The sequence below is a fragment of the Vidua macroura genome, chromosome 7 (genome assembly GCF_024509145.1).
Source record: "Vidua macroura isolate BioBank_ID:100142 chromosome 7, ASM2450914v1, whole genome shotgun sequence".
In the NCBI taxonomy this organism is placed as follows: domain Eukaryota; kingdom Metazoa; phylum Chordata; class Aves; order Passeriformes; family Viduidae; genus Vidua; species Vidua macroura.
In genome coordinates this window covers 20,512,304-20,533,433 of record NC_071577.1, presented here as the reverse complement: position 1 = coordinate 20,533,433, position 21,130 = coordinate 20,512,304, and the positions used below count along the sequence as shown (strand labels likewise).

At 39.0% G+C, this 21,130-nt stretch overlaps 1 protein-coding gene across 6 annotated transcripts in view; it reads left to right on the top strand.

The window, feature by feature from the left end:
- Positions 1–6,596: 6,596 nt before the first annotated feature.
- METAP1D (methionyl aminopeptidase type 1D, mitochondrial) overlaps positions 6,597–21,130 on the top strand; it is a 44,443-nt gene continuing 29,909 nt past the window's right edge. For 5 of the 6 annotated variants that reach the window (XR_008437958.1, XM_053982769.1, XM_053982766.1 and 2 more), the window contains exon 1: positions 6,619–6,674. Coding sequence is in view for 1 of the 6 variants with exons in the window: in XM_053982768.1 (XP_053838743.1) it covers positions 6,626–6,674 (49 nt within the window). In the remaining 5 variants the exon portion in view is untranslated. Of the gene's footprint in view, positions 6,675–21,130 lie in introns of all 6 variants that reach the window. The other variant, XM_053982768.1, reaches the window with a different exon arrangement.

Genomic DNA, 21,130 nt, shown 5'->3' with positions numbered 1-21,130 from the left:
TGATGAGGGCAGATTAATTTTTTCATAACAGATAAGATTTTCTTTTTTTTTTTTATGTTGACACAGTTGAAAGAGTTTGAATTAGTGCTTCCAGTTCCTTTAGTGGTTTCATATTCCAGTATGGTCTTGGGAACATTATAAGATGTTGGGATGTGCCTGTGAACTGCAAAACTTTTTGGCATGAACAACAGGAATACACTGCTTCCTAGAGGCCTAGAAATTGCATCCTTCCATCCTGCAGCAGATGACAGCTTTTGCAGCTCTGCTGCCAGGAAAGACCTTGTGAGTACACCCTAATCCATTACAGTAAATTAAGCCAATTATCTGAAGTAATCTTCATCAGTAAATTAAACTAGCCCCGCTGACTTTGCCTGAAGTGGTCTTAACTGTCTGGACTATCCTTTCCCTTGGCAAAGAGGAGGAGGCAATAATCTTGTTGGACAGCTAGAAAACTACAACAGCTCTTCTGACACTGCTGGGGGTCACATGCCAGTTTCCTTCAGCAGGCTTGTGGGGTGCATCTGTTCGAGCTAACATTTCAGAGACTATGCATTTGTGGTGTAATTGACTAAATACCCACATTTCAGAATGCTGCTGGACAAAGTCCTAGCTTGCCAGTCTGGATATTTTGTTCATGATTTTCAACAGGATAACTTCACCTACAAGTGAACTGCAGGATGCTTGTCTCAGAAGTACACACAGCAGCAACTCCAGCTGTTCAGTGAGTCATATTGTGAAATTAAAAAGTGTAATACTATTTATAAAAGTTTAGTAAGTTTGTGTAATGTTTGTATTTCTGTATTAACATAACTAAGAACAAGAACCACGTACTATATTTAAACAAATACTTTGTGGTGTAGTACACAACTGGTGTTTGTTTGACTTCTGCGTGCTCAGAACACCGGTGAGCTACTAACAGCTGTCTGTATGGAATTGCAAGTAGGTACTGGAGAGGTTCAATTGTGTGGATTTGTGAGCTGACAAATTAACACTGAGGCTTAGTAGCAGCTCTTTCACTCTAGGTTGGGGGCATGAGAATTGGATAGTTGAAGATGAATGCTATTGGAGCCCTCTTCTATTCTGGGCACAATATGATGTTAAAGTAATTCTGGATTTAAAATATTTTTGTTCAAATACTTAATCTGTTATTCTAGGTTTCTTAAGCACTACTGTTCTTTTCAGCTATTACTAGCTAACAGAAACTTAAAGCAAACACTAATAACTAGTCTTATTAATAATAGGTTTATGTGACTTTTTTTCTGCATTTTGATAAAATCCAGATTCTTTAGTCACTTCTCTCAAATTTCAAGTGAAATTTTATACAACATACTGATAAAGCATTTTAGAGGGTTTTTTACATTTGAATATTCAGAATGTACATAAGACCTGAGTATATTATTTATAAAGTTTTTCTTTGTAGATGCTTCTGGCATCAGGATGCTGGTTTGCCCTTCCATCACTTAAAAATCCCGCCATGGCAATAGTGAATCTACTTCAAAAAATTCAGTAAAATAGTGAATTTAGTTCAATTGACAGACACAAGTTTTCTTCCAGTGTAAAGGTATTGTCAATGGTGCTAATACAAGATTTTGTCCTAAGAGGTAAATAAAGCTCTGAAAAGTGTTTTATGTTCAGAAACCTGGGTCAAACTGTTCCCTTTCAGGTATTTTAAAACATAAAAGTTACCTGCTGCAGATACTAGGAAACAACTTGTTCAACAACTAATAATCTCAAGAAATACAACAGAATACCTATAGCTTCAGAACAGAGAAAGCAAACAAGCAGAATCTGCAGGATTTGAAGGACACTAACTGCTGTAGTTGGAGGAATAAAGGTCTGTGTGTTGCTGAAGGAGTGTCTTGGGCAGCAAATGTCTTTGCTTCCTATGAACCAGCACACAAAGCTGCTATGTGGCAGTTTAGGCAATTCAAGAGTGACCTATTGTCTCTCTCTGCAATAGCAGCAGGAGGGTAAGCAGCCCATAATGTCTGTACGAAGGATTTGTGTGTGCTTATATAGATTTTTTTCAATTCCTTTTTTTGTCTCTCACTGAGACTTTGTTGTTCTTTATGCTTCTCCTTTATCATATTTTATGACTGTCAGACACTAGAAAGCTTGAAAATATTACGTTGTGTATTTTGTCATTTTACCTTTCCTCACAGTGTCAGTTCTGACCTGCTTTCTTCAGTATCAAACTGTTGGAACTAGAAATACCTGTTACATTGCTAAGCCTATCATATAAAACCTTGGAGTTCCAGTTTTCAAATTTAAAATTATTGTGTAATGCTACTTCTTTGTGAAACATCGCTTGCTAGGATAGTTTGGACTTGAAAAAAAAAGACAGCATAACAAGTATTAGCATCTGTATCTCATAAGCAAGTATGTGTTGCAGATATTTCAATTTTCTGGAAAAAAAAAACAGCCTATAGTCATCAAAATATTTTTCCCTATGCTATCATTCATGATTTTCAGTAATTTCAGCTGGTTTACACTGCTAGTTCTTTTCTCCAATGATCAGAAAGATTTCAACCTAACCCTAGGTTCTTGCTATTAAAATATTCCATTTACAAAAGGCAGTTAACCACACCAATGACAATATTTGAAATTATGAGGCTAAAAATGTAGTGCAGCCAGTAAAAATGGAAGGCTATTACACAAAGCAATACAAATAGATGCAAGCTTGGCTCAGGCAGGGCATGCTGTCTGCCATCATACTGGCTTATAACTGGTGGGAAAATTGTAGGAATGAGCTTGCCTCCCTATCACTTATCTTTTTTACAATGTAAAAAGAAAAATAATACAACTACCAGTTTCTACTCATAGCTACTCATTCAAATACACGCTTACCAGGTTCTTTGTTCCTTGCACTAAAGCGTTCAGTAATACATATTGCAAGAAACAAGATTACACACTGTATCTGAGCTTCCTTTTAGATCTAGAATGGTACAAGCTAGGTACAAAGGATCATTAATCTAAGTTTTCATATTTCCACGTTCAAAATATGTTTAATTCTCTACACCGGAGGCAGAGAGAAAAGGTTGGGAAAAAATGTCCTACATTGACTCTTCAAATCTCATTTCGGATATGAGGCTCCCACCCAAACTGGAGGAATCTCAGATAATGACACCATGAAGACAAAGCCTTGGGAAGAGGATTCAGAATTCCCTCTTTGCCTGTACAAAAAATCTATATAGCAGGTACAGTCCTGTGCACTGTTTTTTTCTGAGAGTAGCACTAGCTTCTTTCTTCAGTAAATAAAGAACAAGTAATGCTGTAAACATTCTTCACACAGGAGGTATGTGCTCCATTTGTGGTTGTTGCACAGTTTGAGCTTAAGAGACAAAACGTAAAGAAAATCTAGATCAATGGGGAAAGCTTGACATCCCTTTTTTGTTTCTAAATGGTAGGGCAATAAGGGAGATATTCCATGTTCAATAGCTGCTATTTTTAGATGCTTCCCGTTTTTCTAGTTAGGCTTTTTTCTGAGCTATATGGGGTGTTCTTTTTTTAAAACTTCATGGTTTCATAGAAAAGAGTAAATCTTTGCCTAGAATGAATTTAATATGATGGGGACCTGTAAATACGTTATTTTTCTTTCCCTCAAGGTGTAATGTAAATTTTATTTAGTGTAGCTTTACCTGGTTATATATATTCTGTATCACTAATGTAGGAGATTTCTGGGCAAGTTCAGGGCTCCATACTCTCTCAGCCTAGATCAGATGAACATCAGTGCTGAAAAAAAGAATACCTATTTGTGATTAGAGCAGGACCCAAACAGCACCAGTCTCATCAGTAAAAGCTGCTGTAGAACTAAATCATCTTTTAAGACAATCTTAAATAGAAAAGTCTAAGCCTAACTTCAGAAGTTAAGATCTAAGCCTAACCTCAGCTTCTATACTTAAACTAGAAGTGTGTTTCTGTATTGCTCTGTAAAAGATTTTGTGTGTCATAAAATACAACTCTGTTGTCTTACAGGTTCTTACAGACTGCTTTGAAACTTGCATGTAAAAACCTAGCTGTATGTCTTCTTTAGCACATGTTTGCTTATTTTAATAGCAGCCTATTCAATTTTGGGAGGAAATAAAGTTGAGATTCTACATTTAGTGCTTGGTGGCTTTCACAGAACAGAACCAATGTAATTGAGATGGGATGTGAAACATTCTTCAAGGAGAGTCTTTCACACAGACGTGTTGAATAAACCCTGGGCTGAAAAGTAATGTCTCCAAAACTGCCTCTCAACCTGACACTCAGGCCATCTTGAGACATCACTGTCCATCTTAAATATTTCAGGGGGATTTGTCAATTCTAACCAAAAGACAATTACACACATAAAGGAGAAAGTGATGTTATTTGCTTTTGGTGACAATTTGAATGCAGTGGAGTATGATTTTTTCAGGTTTGCTGTGTTAGGATCTGTTGTGTCTCTCTTTTCAGAGATATTCACCCCCATTTTAGTGCTATAAAGGTCCTAAAAACTATAAATGTTGTTTTTATTTCTTAGCAAAAGGAGAAAACCTACATCTAAGCATAAATTAGAGACTACTGAATAATGACTGTTGTTAGGCTTAAGATGCATCCAGAGACTGCAAAAATTGCAGAGTTTGCTTGAAATGTAATTGATTGTAATTTGATTGATCCCCTATTATTTTCTGGCATGCAAAAATAATTGGTCCAATCTAACCACTAGTCAGTACCTACAAGTATTTGTGAAATAGCCTGACGCTTAAGGACAAGGTAATTACAAAGGTGGTAGCAGCATAACTAGAATTGCCTCCATTTTCTTATGCCATCAACCAATTTTCAGGCTGTTACAAAAAGGAATTTAGGGCTTACAGATACAGAAAAAAAGCCAAGCATTCACTTCATTTTCTCTAACAGTGGCCTCATTCCACTGAGTAGGAAATACTTGCTGACTCAAGTAAGAAAGGTGAGATTAGGCCACCTTAGAGCTATCTTTTTCTCCTTTAATGACAGTTGAGGAAAATGTGGCTAATTACTCATCATACCTGGATACTTTCCTGTGAAGTCTCTTTAAGCACACACAGGGACACCTACTCAAGAGTATATATAGTTGCTTAGGCCAAGCAGCAGAATATGTGATTGCTTTACACTGCACACTGATGTTACAGAACTAGAGGTTGTGCATCTGGATCCCTAAAGCCTTGCCAAGATACAAAAGAGGATAGAATGATGCTCCTGAAAGACCATACTACGCTGTAGAATTAGGAGCAAAGTGAAGATGTGCACATTTCGGCCCTGCAAATGAAATGTGTGCATAGCTCTCACCAATGAGCAGTGGGTAATGCTGCTCACAAGGTGTAACCGATCAGCTTAGCAATGCTTTCTCTACATTTATTTCTATGTTTATTTCTGTGAAAATCTTATCATTCTCCCCTCACTGAATATGATGATGAAAAATGTCAGTTCATGCAGAATGTGGCTATAAGATGTGGATTTTTTTTTTTTTTTTAAGGCAGTGTAAGGTATTGTATTGATCTTTAAGCTAGTATGTAGTCTGGATATAAGCTGTATGATAGGCTGTCTGTCATGCTGTGGCAGCTGATTAAGAGGTGCATTTTTACTAGCAAAATTTAAGAGGATCACAGCACTTTTTTTTTATTATCAGAGAATGCTTGGAATTTATCCCTTAAAATCAGAAATGCTTGAAGTGTAACTTTTAAGTTCTTACTTTTTGGGGTATTTTTCTAAAGCACATGTAGGTAAATATGCTCAGCATTCCCATCCGCCTTGGGCTTTGAGTCTATTCTTAACTAAATCATAAAACTTGTACATGGTAAGTTCCAGGAGGTAAATAAATCTGGATATAAACAGCCTCCGTTCTCATTTGACAATTTACTTACTTTTCCCACAGTTTACCACTGTGTGTGTACACATGAATGTATGTAAGGACACAAAGATGAATACGTGTGTGAGGATGTAAGAAAGGATTATTTGTATTACTTTTATATTTTGGAATGCATCCAGGTGGGTTTTGAGTGTCTCCAGAGAAGAAGACTGCAGCCCTTCCCCGGGCAGCCTGCTCCAGTGCTCTGCCACCCTCAACATAAAGCTTTTCCTCATCTTGAGATGAAACTTGTGTTTTAGTTGTGGTCATTGCTCCTCATCCTGTCCCTTGGCACCACTGGGAAAGTTCTGGCACCATCCTCTTGGCACCTGCCTTCAAGATATTCCTTTGCATTAATTAGTTCGTAAAGAGTTTTATTCACAAAAGTACGAGCTGAGGGAAGGATGGTGGTGTTTGCTTGCTTAGTTGCTCGAGTTTTGTTTATTTATTAATGGCAAGAAATTATGAGGTAGCTCCAGCACTCAAGGATTAGTATGGTTGCAAGTCATGCGAGACCGAGTCCCGCTTTGGGCAGTTCCGTCCCGTGTCTCCCGCTGGCGGCAGGAGCAGTCGCCAATCCCGCTAGGGATGGTGAGCAGAGCAGGACGGGGCTGTACAGAAGGGCAGCCGGCAGCCCCGCGGGGCTCGGGCAGCAGCGCTCGGGCGCGCCCCGGCAGGGCCGATCCCGCCCGCCGCCCTCACGCCCGCGCTCGCGCCGGCCGAGGGCGGGCGGGGGGCGCTGCCGGCCCGCCGCCACACGCGGCCACGTGACCGCCTCACATGGGCAGCATGGCGGCGCCCAGAGCCGCCCGCGCGCTGCGGAGCGGAGGTGAGTGCGCGCCGCCGGCGTGAGGCGCGGGCCCGGCCGCCGCTCTGCCCTTCCCCCGGCCGCCGCTCTGCCCTTCCCCCGGCCGCCGCCGCGCCGCTGCTCAGTCGGGGCTCGCTTGGAAATCGAGGAGCGAAAGGTCCCGCCGCCGCCGCGCCTGCCGAGGGCTGCGAGAGAGCGCTCCGCCGGCCGGGGCGCGCGAAGGCGTCCGGGCGGGGGGCGGCGTGTGGCGGCGGGGCCGCGCAGCAGCGGCCGCAGCTGTCGAGGCTCCGCTTCTGTTAAGGCCTGTTCCCCCGGCGCTGTGCTCGGCCTGGGGCCGGTACACGGCAGCTCCCGCCGACCCGGGGACCCCGCGGTGGGGGAAGGCTGTGGGAACGTTTTGCTCTACTTCTGCTGTGGTGATTTTTGCTGCTGAAGTAACCTTACATAAGTATACGTGTTTCTTCTACGAAGCCCTTCAAGTGCAGAACTTCTTACCTACTGGCATGCCCGTCTGTGTAATGGCTTTTCAGAGCCCGTGGTCCCCCGTGCCCTGAGGTTCTCTGACGAGCGCTTTTTCTACCGCATAACCTTTCACAAGCTAAAGTCGTGTGTCCATGTCCTACATCCGTCTTCAGCCCCATGTGCGCTTAAAAGCCCAATGTCCATCATCCAGTTAAAAAACCTAGCGAATTACTTTTGTTAAGCCTTCCTACCTTCCGTTCAGGCATCAAACCTTGTTCAGCTTCCCTAGGGGATATGCTTTTACAGAGACTTGAGAAAGTGAAACTGTCATAAGACAAGACTGATTAAATGAAATCAAATTTTCCCCAAATCGGACAGTTCAGGATAATTTAATTTGCAAATACTAAAAGACAAAAGTAATTTAAATTACATTTCTGTTCACCTAAGAGTATCTGTTATACCTTAATTGAACAAAAATTACTTTTTAATAGCCTCTTATGTGTGTTCTTTTTAATATAACTGATGCTATATTTTTATAACTGATGAAAGTTTTCTTTATTAAGGACTTGTTTCTGCATAAGTACATTTGAGCAGCAGAGATCTTGGAAGTGGTATACTGATTAAATGCTTTCTCCACATATCAGAAGGACTTAAGCTAGCCTAAAAAAACCCTTTATTAAAAAAGAAAATTGACTGAAAGATACGAGGAAATTAAAAAGTACTTTTCAGTAGTCACATAGGGAAGTTATTTGAATAGTCTCTGCCTTGCTAATGTCAGAATTCAAACACTTTCAACCCAAGGAGAAAGCGCACAACTCTTTAGGGTGTGAGTGGTTTCCACAAACCTTTGTGAAATTCTGTATGCTCAAATGCTGTGTTTCAGAGTGGACTAGCAGTGGGTTAAACTACCTTTTAGCTGTCACCTTTTCTTGAAGAGTATTCAAAAAGAAAAAAAAAGTACAGGTGATGCATAGGAGTGTGAATTGAATTTACTATTTAGTAAAAGAAAACTAGGAAACAGCCAGAGCACAGACACGTCGAGTTACTGTCACAGTTTGTAGTTAGAAATAGTATGGATTGTGTGCTGAGTCACTGGCTTGTAAACGGTCTGATTAGATATTATCACAGTTTTGGGTATTACTGTAATTGAATCTGTGCTACTTTATTTGTAATAAAGTAGGAGACATGGAAGAACTGCATTTATATCTACAATTGTATCTTAGATGATTTAAAGCATAGTAATCTCTTACAGATCTATTTATTTTATACAGGTGAATTATTGTAGAGTAGAAGCCCCTAATTTCTTACAATGAAATTTCAGGGTTTAGAGCCACAGGGAAATAATTGATGAGAAGACATCCCATGTAAAATGAGTTACTTTTGTGTTCCCTACTGATAGAACTGATTCCTGATCTTGCTTCCCTAGCAATGAATAAGAATTCTGTGCTGAGCTGTGTGACTTACTGTGGGCCAGGTTTGTTAAGTCAATTCAGCATAGATGACAGGGTGTGATACATCCCTTGCATATGTAGTTTGTGTTCCCAGGCTGGCTGTTTGCTTGGTAAGGGGCTGAGCTGCCTTGTACAGCCCCTTGTGGAACTGGGAATTTGTCCACAGGCTCCTCAGTGGGGAACCTGGAAACTGCACCTGACTAGAAGCTACAGCTGTCTCCAGCACTGCAGAATATGAGACGTTGTGAGATGCTGCTTCTTCTGTGACTTCTGAGCCTTTCAGAGATGTTTGTTTTCAAATTTTTTCTGAGAATATTACTCTTTCCCCTCTGTTAGTAAAATGAGGAGGAAATGCATAAATGTGGTTTTAAAGCTTTTTTGTTTTTATAGAAACAGAGGGGCGTAGCTGGAGTTGATTCTGTTGCAGTACACCTTCAAAGCCTCACAGTTTCAAGTTTGCCCAGAAGTGCCGAGTCTCATTAGAAATGAGTTGGGGTTTGCTTTTTTTTTTTTTTTTTCCCCTTTTTTTAGGCTGTATAGGTCAAAAGTTTGGTTCACAAGTCTTGTCAGGAATGCATGGTTGAGTATTTTCTATATTTCATTGTTAGGTTAGCCAAAACTGTGTGTATGTATTAAAGGAATAATAAACTCTTCTCCATAAGGGTATTTATATGAAAATCATCAAACTATCCTGAAGCACTACACAAGTTACAAACATTAGCTGGACTAATAAAGAAGGTGTAGCAAGTGACTGAGGCAATGTGAAGTGATCTGGTTTATATGCTCTAGATGGAGTGCAGACAAGTAATTTTACATAGTTTTTCTTTCTGATCAGACAAGGATTTGACATTTAGGATGGTAAAACTGGTAGTGAACTTTTAAATTGCCATTTTATGTTGGACTCTGCATGTTACTGTACAGAAGTGTGCTATGGGGTCTCCATCTGGGACGTGATTAAATAAATAAAGTAGCTGCTTTACTGGATCTTTTACTGAACAGTGCTTCTGATACAGTTAATTTCTCACATTTTTTAATCTGCAGACCTTGGTAATGCTCATGGTTTTATAATATTCAAACTTTTCAGTATTTCTAAGAGGAAGTAAAAGGACTCAAAATTAGATTATTTTCCTTTTTTTTTTCCCTGAAATCAAAGTATTCATTTCAGGTATTTTGCTGCCATATGCTACTGAATCAGTCTGTTTCCATCTTTCTGATGGTGCATTTTGAAAATATTTCTTTTAAAAAAATTGTTATAGCTTGCTCTTTGATAAGCATATTTAACCACAAATTTCAGCATATTAGATACCATTATCATGTTAAGAATGAATCATAGAAATCTTCTTAGCACTATTAATATTCAAATGGTAGAAGTATCACTTTGTATTTTTCTCACTGTTAAAAAGAAATTCAGAAATGTACAACTCAAACAATTAATACTCACCTATAGTAATTTCCAGTACTTTTAACCTAATTTTTTTTTAATTAACCATAGAATATACAGATAACAGTTTTGGGGAGACTTGACAGTTTCCTGATATTCCAGACTTACAATTAAATACGTCTTGTAATTCTGATTTTTTTTTTTTTTGGCAAATGAGAAAAAGTGGTTTAAAACTTGTGCACAGGAGTTTTCAAGATCTAATGTGCTTGGCCGCACTGTGCAATATATGAGTTGGTCAATTAGCTGGAAGAAAATATTAATTCACATTTTCCATTAATTTGTAGACAGACTCGTGTCTCCAGAATTAAACATTAGCATTATGAGCTGCAAGTGATGCATGGTGGAAGTTCAAACCATTTGATCGTAGTACACTTTCAACATTTTTACAATGATCCTAAGGTATTTTCATCCCTGTCTCGAAAATAATCAGGCAGGCGAGGAGTTATTCCCATTTCAACTGTGCAGCAACTCTGGGGAAGACATGCACTTTCATGGTTTGAGGTATGAGAGAAAAATATTCCCCTTTCAATAAAGTGTTAAATCATTCTCTCAGTTGAGAGGTAGTGTATTGTTGGCAGCACACTGTGTCTTTTTTTCTGATGAGATCAATTACTTCTGGCTGGGGGTGGATGTGTGTAGGGTGTGGTTTCTCTATGAGCTTAGGTTTCTCAGCATTAGCTAAGGTTGCCTTTAAATGAAGGAAAGTCATCAGCAGATGTCCTGGACAGCTGCTGAAAAGCAACATTTTCTGCCACATCAACAGCTTTAGTGACCCACACCTACTCCTGTAGCCATTCATTTCAGACTAAGACGTTTTTTCTCCTTTGTAGGGAGGTGCCCATTGCCCTGGCACCAGAGCGTCACCATTGTGGCTACAGCTAAAACCCACATCGAGACAAAGTTAATGACGAGTTCCTGAGGAGTACTTAGTTTCAGCTTTTTGTGATTGCCTTCTCTGCTCTGCATGCCTTTTATCTTGGGTGCCCAGGTCCCAGGTAGTGTCCTGTATCTGCCAGTGTTTATTTAGTCTGTGATAAATGTATTACACAGGTACATTTTCATATGCCAGAAGTTAAGGAAAGTAAGCCAAGCCATAATCCTGAGGCAAAATTGACCTTGTTTGGAAATGTATTTTGTATGTATGACTTTTAATTTTGCAGAATTCTCCTTAAAGCGCACCTGGAGCTTTCTCTGAGCAGAAAAGAGCTACTTCCTCTTCCCATTCCTATGGCAGAGCTCTGAGACTTTTCTACCATCTGCAGAAGCTCACTGCCCTGGTGTGGTGATTCACTGAAGGGCCATTGTCCAGCTTTGTGCATAGGCTACTGACCCTGAAGAGGTCAGTACCTATATGAAGGTACTGACCTCTTCAGGGTCAAAATGCCATGAAACTCTGGGAATGACTCTAGCAAGAAAGTGGGATGCCCCATCGTAGGGAGTTGTCTGGCTGCTGTGCTTCTAAAGTGGATTTTACAGTGCTGTCTCTGTGTTCACAGTTGGACATGGGGATATCTGTGAGCGAGGACTGTTGGTGTGCACAACTTCTGCACTGCCTGCCAGAGCCTTTTGTTGTCTGCATTTCCTCACCTGGCTGCAGATGTAGAAGCAAAGGCTCAACATAATACCACATAATAGGGTGGAAAGCCTGAAATGGAAAGTCATGTCTGTGATTTTAATTCAAGATGCTCAGTTCAGTGCTGCCTCTGGGCAGCAAAGAAGGCAATCTTTGTCTCTCCTTTAGGTGTTGCTTCAGTCTTCTACTCTTCAGGCTCACAAATGCAGTGTTAACCAACACACAAAAATTCTAGTGTTGTTCTGCAAATAACCAAATAACTGATTTAACCTCCTCTATACTCACACAGCAAATCAGTGAAATAAAGAATACCACTTCATAATCTTTAGAGATTAAATTAAAGGGAGCAAAAATACAGACTCCTAAAATCTATACTGGAAGATGACCCTGCCAAGACTGTGTGCAGGATCAAACTCTGAAGTGTCTGGCTACTTGGTCCTTGCATGTTCTGTTACTTAAAATATCAAGAGTAGTGGCAGAGTATATGACAGGTCTCTGGTGGCCTCTAAGCTTGTTTAGAGTAATATATAGCATTTGAGGAGAAAGAATGAAGGATTGAATAATTCCTAAAGAAATTCTGGACCTCAAGTAGTGAATTACCTTTTATTTTAGAGCAGATAGCTTCACTCCCTAAAATCGCAGGATCAAATGTCCTATGAACATATAATAAAACATTTTATTTTGCCTCTGAGAGCTCACAGTGCTGATAGCTAAGGCAGACAAAAGGGGCTGAAATCATGAGCCCTGATGGATGCTGAACTATATGGATAGCTGATGGATGGAGAAACTCTAGCTCTGAGGGAGTAATTTCTGGAGGGTTTTGTGGCAGCACAGCATCAGCAGGATGAAACAGAGCCTGAGCCTGCCCTGGTGCCTGCTGCTCCTAAGTTGCCAGGCAAACACGCAGTTTAGCAGTGGACATAGGTAAAGTGCTTTCTAGATTTAGATACAGAATTTCTTTTACTCAAGTTTTTTCACTGAATTACCCTACCTAGACCAGAAGCTGAATTTATGGTGCACATAAAAACAACATACCACATATCTGTAAAGTTTGGGGTTTGTGTGTTGTGGGTGTTCTCTAGCTGTGCAGGGGAAACCCTACTGAGCCAGTTTGACACACTTAACCTCATTTCTTGTGTGGCTTTCCCTGTATAGCTATAGTTGGAGTGTAAGGTTGAGGCTACCAAAAGATATTTCTATGGTGTTATGGTATTTTCTTTTTTTTTTATTCCGAAGAGATGTGGATTTTAGCTGAAGTCACCTTGAAAACAAGTTACTTCTGGTTTTCAACCTGTTTTGATGCTAAAGCTGCAGTGGAGGTCTGTGTTGTGAAATCTAAGCTGGTTTTCCTTTCCGTGATATTTGGATATAGTAGACATGATGTTCTGATTGTGACTGTTGTGAATCAAGAGGAAATTTACACAGAAGCTTAGGAGCTTTTGAGCATTCTTCAGCAACAGTCCTGCTGGTCCACTGCAAATTGTGGTTTCAAAGTAGTACTTGATCGTGTATGCAGTCTGAAAAGGCCTTTTCTGTGCTAAAACTACCTTTAGGACACCCAGTTACAATGATCTTATCAACTGGGGATTGATTATTTTCCTTTTTTTGGTTCCTCCTTCCTTCCCCACTCCTAAACAAACACATTCCTATAGCACTTCAAAATGCACATCTAGTGAGAGTCTTGCTGCCTCTTCTTCTCTTTTGACAGTTTGACATGATGATGTGCCATGATGGGTAGCTTGCAGTGCTTCTAGACACCACATCCCAGTGCTGTTGATCTAGCAATACTTATTAGCATGAAAATTTAATTTGAAAATATTTTGAAGTAATGTAGTGGGAGGGAGAGTGGGTTACAGGGCAATGACTTCTTTTTAATGTTTTGTCTATTCAAGCCATTTGTATTTGTCACAGTGGTTTCTTTCCTAAGCATTTCTATTTAAAATCAATGTTTTTTAAAATATGCTGCTCTGCCCTATCCAGCTTTCATATTATCTATGTGAAGAGGCAAAAGAACATATATAAAAAGCAGTCTGTGTGTTGTAAAGTCTTTGCCTTACAGTTATTGCATCCTGTAGAAAGAGGCTGTTTGGCTACAGCCTTGTTTTAATTTAATTTTTTAGTTTTCAGTTACACATTTCTGGAGTCTCCCCAACCACTGCTGTTACCTGATGGCGCCTATATTTCATCAAGTTTAGACAAGTAGTCTACCTGGACTTAGGCCCAGAGGAGCTGCCGTAACTGATGAACATGATCCCCTCTGCCTGGGAATTCAAGACCTATAGAACCATGATTCCCAAGGGAATTGAAAGAAAAATGTGTTCAGACCTTGCCTCTTGCTTTTTTTCTTTTCTTTGTTGTTTTTGTGGAGCATTGCCTTGTACTGATGGGTAGCATACTTTACCACAAGTGAAATCTGGTACAGGTTTGCTGATGGTTAGGAGAAAAGATTCTTTTTAACCTACCCTGAAAACAGAAACAGGAAAGAATAGAGCACACAGAGGCAGACACGAGTTGCTGTCATATCTCTTCATTACTGCATACAAATAAAGTGATGAGTTATTAAACAAAATAGCAAAAATGTTGTGGCATTACTGTTGTGATGTTGGGTGGTTTTTTACTGCATCATCATTGTTAGACCTCCAGAGGTTAGTGGATACAGTTGCAGATTTAAATTTTGTTCTTGCGTGCTGCTCTTTAATCTGTTTCGTTCTTTTGGAAAAACTGCATTATATAAGGATTGCATATTATTTTAGATGTAGAATATTATGGTGGAGTTTTTAATTTAGAAAATGTTTTTAGAATTTTTTTGTGATTGCAGAATGAATGTTAATGTTCAATGTAATTAAATCTAATTTAATTTCCTGTATGTTATATTTTTAGTTTGCTCTTATATGCCCTTATTTTCATCGGGAGTTGTTGATTTGAATTCTTTTTTTAAAAGCATGGTGTTGGCAGTCGGACACAAGCTCACTTTAAATCAATGAAATAATAAGCTTAAAAGTCTTCTAAATGTGGAGAACTTGTACTTTCTGTTTAATGATCAGGAGTTGTTTCTTCATGTTGTTTTGGATTATGTGGGCTTGTTATTTTTTTTCTTTATAAGTTTAAAACATTAAGATGGGGAAGAGTAATTAAAGGCTGCTTCTTTCTTTTTATTTTGCCTTTTATACCCAGGTCAACTGGGCAGGCTGGCAGAGCTCTTTTAGCTACATGCATTTTTGCCATTCATTTATCTTTTGCTGCTTGTGTTTGCTTAACTAACATGTTATACTATTACTTGTAGAGAGACTTTTTTCTTCAATATCTTAAGAAAAAGTGGGATTTGTCTTTCTGTTATTGTAACAGTTTGTCTGACTAATCTATATTTTTAAACATGAGTGGTTTACCCAGGGAGGAACTACAGTGGCTGGAGAACTTGCTAAGCTCTGGGGTCACAAATGTGAAGAATGAACAGATAAGGATTGTCAGATTTATATATTTAAATCTAGTGACTAATAAGCATCTGCAATAAATATGTTATTGCTAGAAGTTCATTATTCATTTTCTCTGTGTAAGGGAATCCAAAGTCTGCTGTAGCACAATACGTGTATTGTATTGTTCACACCTTCCACATTTCTCATCTGCTCCAGGTTTGACATTCCTAGTATTTCTGAGGTTTACGAAAAATCATCTCTGATAATTTTAAAACTCAGAAAGTTAAAAATAAAATCTTGCAGTGTAATCACGTTAAGATTTTTTTTTCCAGTCACCAACAGGGAAGAGAACTGGCATTCTTGAAGGCAAAATTTCATTACAAGTTTTTAATAGTTAGAGAACACCAGAGGAGTGAAGCTGTTTTCTTGAATTGTGGCAGTACTCAAAGGCCAGAGACTTCAGAGTTCTGTTGTCTGACTTGTAGGAATCTGCTGCTCTGGAGTCTATGCAGCAGCTAGAAATAAACAGGGAGAGAGGCAAAGACTTCTGCCAGTGCAGAGGCTTTTTCAGCTCACTGCTTGATGGTGAATCAGTTTGAGAATCTGTGTTGTGAGTCTCACTTTGGCATCTCATGGACTTCCCTCTTCCTGGGGTTGGTGATCCTGGTGGGAGCTAGCAGTCCTTGGGAACTTACCAGCTTTGGAAAAGGGAGGGTGTCCAGCTAGGCTGGCACTCTGCCACGGCCTCACAGTAAAATAAGTTCTCCTGCAGCTCTGTGGCTCAAGAGAAGATATGACCTCAACACACAGTGGGGTTCAGGTCCTTCATGGCACTAGGAGCCAGGAGCTAGGGATATTTGGGGCCGGTAGTGTGCATGGCTTTGGATGATTCATTGACCTTTCTGTGTCTTTCTCCACCTACAATGCAGATATTATCTACCTTGCAGGTGCATTGGTTGAGATTAATGAGTTGTTTGTAAAGCACTTTGAAGATGAAAAGCTCTATCAAAATGCTAAGTATTATTACATATGAGCTCTTGAGTGCATAATGGCTGTTTGCCTGCCAGTATTTAAAGCAATTTATAACACACTAAGTATGAAGGCACTGTATGAAGTCATGTTCTAGTTTCCATTTAAGAAAAGTCATATTTTGTGTTCACCCGTTCAGGTCACACCACTGGCCTTTGGTGTTATCTAGGGTGAAAACAGAATCTAGAAGATTTTTTTAAAAGGAACTGTTACAAAACATTAAAATTGTGTGGTTGTATAATAAGGGTTTCTTCTCAGTTGGTCATTTTTTACCCTCTTTGTATGACTTGAAACAAGGTATGGAAAGTTTGTTCATTGTTCTTTTAGAGATTATGTCTTTTCCAAATCAGTCATGTCTTTCTCTTCATAATTTCTGAAGAAAAAGGAGAATGTTAAAAACCAAGTGTTCAACAAGCTGCTCTGCTGCATGGAAGCCTTAGAAGGGAGAATAAAAGGCGCTTCAGAGCTCCTTGGAGGTCTTTTGGCAGACATACTCTCTAGCGTGCAGCCTAAGAAAACTTCCATGGGTGTTTTTGAAAGTCACACTGTTCTCTTTTGAGTTTAGATTATAAATAACCAGCCACTCTAACCAGCTCTATAAAGTCTCCAGCTTCCACATTTTAAAGATGTTTATGTTCAGGTATTCATTGTTAAAACCTGTTTAAAGCTATGTTTCATTTTAGATCAAGCTTATTTTGAACCATGAAGAGCTATTGCAGTAAGAACACGGTCTAAATTTATACATTAATACTTACAGCATATCAGATGTTCTGTGTAGAAATTTGTACACTTCTCAGATTATCTGCTTCATGCTTTCTTGTACCTAAATTTAAATTACATCCTGCCTTATGTATTTTTTAAAAAAGAAAGTCAACAGATGTGGCATAACATTGAAAGAAAGTGGCATGTTTGTTTCTCATGTAAATTCCAGCTGGACAAAGTGGATAAACATCTCACAAAGACATGCTGAGTTGACACTGAGAGGAAGTGTTGCCTGTTGCCATTTGTGCAGATCTGAGCATCAAGTCACACTCGTGCCTTGTGGATGAAATTGTAGGTGATGATAAGGCTTAATGTCATTGCCATGTCCTTTTTGAACAACACCTGTGAGGTGGCTAGGCAGGTCTGACCTCTCCAAGCCATTTCTGGTTGTTCTGCACTGATTATTATTAACATAATTCTATGAGTCATGGCAGAAATGGATGTTCTTTAAAGAAGTAAACACAGTAGTGGTTCTTGTCTAGGTTTATAAAGATTTATTCATGTTCTAACACACCCTGCTAGATCAGCAGAAGCTCATCTCCTGAGAATAGTTCTCTTCTGTGGAAGCTTAAATCAAAGCTTGCTCCAAAAAATCAAGTTGTACCAGCAAGAATTATTTTGCTGATATAACTGTCTCAGCAGCTTTCTGACTAGTACCATTATGTCGTCTAAGAGTTTTGAGTTGTAGAGTACTCTCCTTAACTAATACATGTTTTCTGGCAAGAAGGTAATTGCAGAGCAAACCAAAGACTGCAGAAGTGTCTGTTTCTAAAATCTCCTTGTAAAGACAATCTTGTTTTTGTTCATTTGGAGGCTGTTTTGTCCAAATAACTCTTCTGTAAAAGCTGCTTCACAGAATCAGGTATAGAGTGAGGCAGCTGATGGAAAGACTTTGGTAGAGATTGCTGCAACAGTATCCCCAGCTGTGGAAACCAGATGGGTGTTGGAAACAGGTTGGTGGGGTGTTGGCTGGTGAAAATTCAACCAGCTGAAAATAATCTGCTGGGGTGTCTGGGGAAAGGCAGCAGTTCTCTCATGTCTCCTCTGGTGTGACAAGCGGTGACAATGGACTACCAACCACTGCAGGATGAGTGAGCATGGCCCAGGCATGGGCATGAGGCTTCCAATGACTATGCCATTGCCAGGGGAACAGCTACAACTTTATTGTAGCCTTTTGCCTACTGAATACAGATCAGGAGCCTTGACATTTATGAAGTTGTGGCCAGGACTGTAAGACTCAAATTCACAGTCACATCACTTTTCAATAGTATATTGAAATGCATATAGATTGAGATAGACTTCACATTCTCCATGTGAAGTCTTCACATTTCTCAAAAAAATATGCAGCAGGATTCTTAGCATGTAATAGAAGTTCTGAGTTGAGTTTACAGATTAGTAATTGATTAAATGGATGTCCCTATAGAGAATTTCATAGATTACTGCCCAGTTTTGCAGACAAGGTAGCTAAATATGCTCAGGAGAATTGCCTGTCATAGTTTGCTGGCAAGTTATATTATCTTCATCTTGTGGAAAGTAAAACATTTATTTCTTCTTATGGATTTACTATCTGTGCAGAAAAGACTGTAAACCCTTTTCAGTCTAGAAAAAGGAGTTTGAGACCTAAATTCTTGCAAAAACTCCTTGCTTACTCTGTCTAGCTTAGAAAATCAGACAGTAGAATAGTCCAATAAACTGTACAAAGTGAGTGAATAACCTGGTGAAGATAGTTCAGAAATGAGGTTTTGTTTTTTGTTTGTTTTGGGGTTTTGTTTGGTTGGTTTTTGTTTGTTTTGTTTTGTTTGGGGCTTTTTTTGTTTTAACTTAATAACACATTTTTTTAATAAATTAGTCTGAATGCTTGTTACACAATAATTCTATTACTTTCTGCCTGTTTTACACTTACGTTCTTCCCCTTTATCATTTATTAGAACAGCTTCCCTTTCTACAGAAGGGCTATGTTGTTTATAAATTGCGATTTTATTTGCCATATGCCATATATGAAGTGGACCATAGATGGTAGTTACATGGCTTGAGAATAGAGCCCTTAATTTTGATGTGGTTTATAAACAATTGGCAATAAACGGCCTCATCCTGTGTCCTTTGACTTCCGTGGGAGCTCTGACAAGTGTGTTTACGCCAGAAGAAGCCGGCTGCCAGTGCTGCGGAGCGGGCAGCGCGCCTTTGCTTTCGGCACAGTTGTGTGTCCCCGTGCCAAGAATGAATTTTGCCGATTCAGATTTGCTCAGTTTGTCAACACAGAGCTCCCATTGAACGTCGCAGGACGAGAATCATTCTTGGCACGGGGCCGCGGGCAGCCCGGGGAGCGGGGCCGGCAGCGGCGGGAGCTGTGCTCTGGCAGGGGAGCAGTGCCCAGCCTTGGCTTCCCAGTTCCCGAGGCTCCCGTCTCCTGGAGCATGTGTTTGCTGTTGTTGGAGTGGTGGGAAGAGTCAGTGATAAAAAGGGATTTCCTAGGTTAGTTTTCAAGGCTGTTTTTTTGTGTGTGTGGCTGTCTGGATGATTAATGTGAATAGGAAAATACTGTTGACCCATTTAAATCATGTTAGACAACTTCCATTGCTCATCTACATAATGAAATACACACTGAACATTACAGCCTAAGTATAAGAGCCAGTGAACTACAAAAATAATATTTTACTCATTTAGATTATGAGGTAAAATATAGGACATTAGTACTAATGATAGTATTAAATTTTAAGCCATGCAAATTGCAATTGTCAGTGAAAAAGAGCTATAAGTTGAAAAGGCTATTAGCATTTCAGCTTTAACAGTTAATTTCAGTAATTTCTTTTTTCTGCTAGTGTGCAGCTTAAAAAAGCCCATATGCAAAGCATTTGATAGTAAGTGCAGAAGTGTTTGTTTTAGATTGTTATTTAATTTCAGTCATTAAAGAAATGTTAGAAATTAATTTGCAATATTAAAATATATTAACATTTTATATTACTGAGAGTAAACTGCAATTTTCACTTGGATAAACTCAAATATAAAAGGCAAATTATTAGTAACCAACAGATGAAATAAATTTAAGCATTTATTTAACTACCAACGTAAAAACTGAAGCCTTTAAAAATATAAATTTTGTCAAATAGAAACAGAATTGTCAGCATTTTAAACTAAATACAAATTTTGAAGTGCTGAATTTAGGCTGACAGGTTTCTATGGTTACCTACCTTTCCAATAGTTTGGTGAGATGTGTAAATAGGCCTGTGAGTCACTAGTAATTATTTGGGTTTTGTTTGTTATAGTTGTAATTCTGTGTTCAGTTTGAATCTAATACAGTTCATACCACATGCTTTGGTTTATGTATATTTTAGTGTGTATGATTGACAGTGATTGAGCATTTCTTATGGAGTGCTTGGTTTTTTTGTCATAAGTGATGTATGTTGGTACTTCTGAAAATGTAAACAACTTCTTCCTGTATCACTGTTTGAGAAACAGGGATTTTTATGCTAAAAAGAGGTCTTTGTTGTTATGATGTTAAGCAAGGAGATAAGTGAAAGGTGTTTAAAAAACATTTAAAACATCTCCCAAACATTATACTGTACTCTTCCAAATTTGATCCATAATTCTATCATTATAATTCACTCAGTGACCCAAATGTCACTTATTTATGAAGAAGCTTCCAACTTATGCATTAATAGCACAGGGTAATGACTGACAGGTTTAAAAATAAATGTTTTAATCAGGATGCTACAAGTTATCTGCAACAAGCTCTTGATTAGGACACCTTATTGTGCAAAGCATTTTCTTGAAATAAAAATAAGAGCTTATTTCTACCACCACCACAGCAGTTTAGCAGAAAAAGCTGTGAACTTTTAGACCTCTCTGCTCATATATTTTGAAATCTGGATTACAGGATGTAATTCCCCAACCTTAGACTCATCACTCTAGCAAAGGACGCATCCATGTTTTCTCAGTAAAGACTTACTGCCCTAACATAACTTGTATTTTCATGTGAAAACAGGACAATACAAGTAATTAACAACTTTCGGCAAAAGGCAAGAAATACTACTAGCTGTCAATTTTACTGAATGAGTAGCTATGTAATCTTATTTTATGAAGGTATTCATCCCAAAGTTGTTGGCCATGTGCACTTTTTTCCTTAATTTTGAGATAAGACTGATTCAGAAATCATCTTGTATTCTTAGAGATTTGGCTGTAAGTGTATGGAAAATACTTACTGCGGGAAAAAGACTGACTGCCTGTTCTCTTCCCATGTGTCAAGCTGCACAGAACATCCCGATACAATGTTCAGGAGCATTCCTAAATTTCCTACGCAAAGATTACTCTTATTTCAGCAATGTTGCTTGCCTACTGAAAGGGTGGGA